At 30.9% G+C, this 3,695-nt stretch overlaps 1 protein-coding gene across 1 annotated transcript; it reads right to left on the bottom strand.

The window, feature by feature from the left end:
- Positions 1–260: 260 nt before the first annotated feature.
- On the bottom strand, positions 261–1,643 carry LOC132614216 (transcription repressor OFP13). Its single transcript, XM_060328620.1, has one exon. The coding sequence runs from the start codon at positions 1,219–1,221 to the stop codon at positions 487–489; it is 735 nt and encodes a 244-aa protein (XP_060184603.1). The 5' UTR covers positions 1,222–1,643; the 3' UTR covers positions 261–486.
- Positions 1,644–3,695: the final 2,052 nt, after the last annotated feature.

Below are 3,695 nucleotides of genomic sequence, written 5' to 3'. Positions count from 1 at the left end.
TTATATTATATATTCGCTATAAAAATATTTTGCTATCGTAGCTAAAAAATACCCGGACAAAAAATTTATAGAGAGGTTTGATTGTAATTTTTTGCACCAAGGCCTCTATCTGAGGCATTCATTTGGGGAAAAAAAGCATGGGCAATTATTCTGACACTAATGCTTACCATATGGAATGAGTCCTTTGGAGGTTACAATATTTTACTATTTATTCCCATATAAGCTAGGTAATGCTGAAACTGTTACACTTTAGAATTAGAAAACATAAAACACATATTATGAATGCTGTAATTTCAAGTTAATATGGAGTATTCACTCAGAATTTTATGTTGACTTACTTTAGTGAAGGGATGGGGTTAAAAACTTTGATAAATCATGCAGTATGTATAATTTTTCCCTTTGACCTAAGCAATTTATACAATAATGTACACAAAATTACAATTGAGTAATTAATTATCCTAAAGGACTAATACTACTCCCCTTTTCTTACTCCTTATTTTCTAGCGAAGGCAAAGGAGAAGAAGGGGCAGAAAAAGAAGAAGCAGCAGAAGAATAACAAGTAATTGAATCAGAATTACAATTATTAGGAGGTGAAAATTGAATAAGCAAATCCACAAAAGCACGTATAATAAATCCATGATTTATTTTTCCATTCATCTTCAAGTACCATCCTAATAATTCTTGTAAAGATTCCCAATCTTTAATCTCATGTGTGTCCACCATTTCCTCCATTGATTTCTTGAAATCTAAATACGGATCATCTGATTCCAATGCCAATGCCACACTTTCCTTAAATGGCAATTCTTGATCACCATCATCATCATCTTCTTGTATTTCTTGTTCTAGTTTCTCTGTTTCTTGATTTTGATCTTGACTTACTTTTTGTTCATCCAAGATTAGTGAACTAGTACAATTTGGCTCAAAAAACAGTCTGTCTGAACGAGCTCCTTTAATGATCATTTCCATTAATGGTTCACTTGTTTCATCAGACTCTGTTGAAAAACTAGCTGATTTTGAGGAATTTGTGAACCAAGATTCTGGTGTGGTTTCAATATCAAGAACACCATTATGATGATGATGATGGTCAGTAGAAGAGTCTAAAAAGATTGAATTTATAGTCTTGAAAATGTTGTTGTTGTTGTCATTTGCTCTAAATGATAGTGTCTTGGAGTGAGCACAAGAAGGCCATTGCCATGAACCAAGCTTCATTTTCTTGCCCATAAAAGTTGTATTTTTCAACAATCTAACTTTTTGGGATATAAAAAAGTTGTGATGTTTTCAAGAATCCAACTTTTTGGGTAGTTTCTGCTAGTTTTGGGATACAAAAAAGTCGTGAGTTTTTTCAAGAATGTAACTTTTGGGTAGTTTCTATTGGTTTTGGGATACAAAAAAGTTGTGATTTTTTTTTTTCAAGAATCTAACTTTTTGGATACTTTCTACTAGTTTTTTAGATTTCAAAAAGTTGTGTTTTTTTTGTTGGTATTAATGGTGATAATAAAAGGAATAGCAAGGGGGAAGGGAGATATAAAGAGAGAGGTGAGAGGAAGGTGGAGAGGAAATGGGGGTGGTAGGTATATTCATGTGTGTTATTTAATTGTATGTTTTTTGAAGAATTTAATGGTTTCAATAAATGCAGTATCACGAAGAATTGAACATAGCAGACTAGCGGTACCCAGTACATTTAAAAATAAATAAATTATAATCAAGTCTACCTAGCCAAGAAAATGCAGCCTCATAATTTAATGTGCTAATCTAATCATGGACAAGTTCTTATAATAATGTTAGCTACCGAATTTCATGATAAGACATGATCCTTTAGCTACATCATGTATGTAATAATACAAATAGATTTTCAAGATCGTTTTTTCTAATTTCTTTTTTTTGGTCGTTTGTGCTTTCGAAGAACAAATGATTTAGGGTCATATTGTTAAGGTTTTGCCATGATTTTCTTATCATATTTGAGTTTTAATTTTTTTCTTGAAGGAAAGTCAAGTATAACCAAAATTGGAAAATATAATTCTCTTTCATATTTGGCTATTCCTTTTCTTGGAGGAAAAAGTTTTGGACCTCTATATATTGAAGACTCCCTCTCATACAACAAAAATACAATAGCATCCACAATGTAGTCATTAAAAGAGTTTCGTTTAGGAGGAGATTATTCTCTTATAATTTTAATGTTTTCCTTTTTATATTAGTTTTTTTCAATATGTAGGTTACTTGACTAAATTATATTATAATATTATGTCTTTAAGTATATTTTTGTTGTTGTCTGATTTATCGTCCTTTAAAGTTCGTAATTATTAATTTCTGAATGACGCCCTCTGATTTGGATCCCAACACATGTTACTTTTGTGATGCATGATCTCTGTTTCTCTAAACATTTTTTTATACTAGAAGCCATCAATTTAATACTACTAGTTCTAAATATAGTGATTTTCTCAGGTGAAAAATACTTTGATTAAGCGAGTGGTAAACTACAGATAAAGTGCACTATGGAGAAATAATGTCTGACAATTTTAATGGAAAAAGGAGGGAAAAAAGACATAACAGAACAGGAAAATATCCAAGAAATGAAAAGGTATAACAGGCCATATTAGATCGCTAGAATCCATAGCTTTGACTATTTGTTTTGTGGCATGCGTATTACATCTATAATGTTAAAATGAATTTAAGTTATTCTCTGTCTTTGTAAAATAAGTCACACAATTATGTCACTGAAAATAATTGCAGCTAAATCTTTAAGCACTAATTGTTAACTGTCAAAAGAGATAAATAATCTGCTAGTATAGGTTAAATTTAATGATTAGTGTAAAAAATCTTTGCATCTGTCATTTTTTCTTGTTTGTCACCCGGTGTTCACGTGAAAGTCTTCAATTATCTTTCTTTTTATTTAATTTATCTCTCACCTGTTTGTTCGGTACCCGATTAAGATTTTTGACTAATCAGGATTAGCGCCGCATATAAAAGGCCTATTAAATTGGGAAACGTTCCCTACTAAGAAATTTTTCATATCAGAACTTAAACTCGAATCATCTGATTAAGGGGTGAGGAATCCTATTCATTCTACCGCAACCTTCGATCGTAAATATTTGCATTAATTATCAATATGTATATACTCCACTTAATATCTAGATAATTGACATAGCTAGGTTAAGGTAGGAAAGGACAATTATTGTATTTTTAAGAATGTTATGAGAGCAGACATCATGTGAGTTATATTTATTTGGAAATCAATCTTTCAGACACACACACAAACTCAACACAAATTATGTTGTTGACATTCAAAAATTATGTAGTGAAGTGGTAGTAGTATAATTTGCTTCTAGTTTTCACCTTTCCTCTTTTTGCAATGAGCACATTTATTATTGCCATTTATAACGCACCTCTTATCTTATACTCACAGATTTCACTGTTTTTTGAACTCTTATTACCACTGCGAGCAGACATCCCAATGGCCATAATTCACGCCGCTTCTAATTCATGATGCATTTTTTTCCCAAAATGTAAAGTGGTCAACATGCAGTACCGCCATTAATAACTGCGATATTCCAACTGATGAAGTGACAATTCAATAATTGGAGAATACCAACTCTTTTGTCACTTCAAAATTTTTTTAGTCAAACAAATTTTGACCCAAAATAAGTGTTGATTTAAAAATTAAAAAAAAAAACATTAAATATCTTCTTTTTTTTTTT

Source organism: Lycium barbarum, chromosome 10 (assembly GCF_019175385.1).
Source record: "Lycium barbarum isolate Lr01 chromosome 10, ASM1917538v2, whole genome shotgun sequence".
NCBI lineage: Eukaryota > Viridiplantae > Streptophyta > Magnoliopsida > Solanales > Solanaceae > Lycium > Lycium barbarum.
Note: the sequence above shows the minus strand (reverse complement) of the source record. Positions and strands in the feature narration are given on the sequence as shown.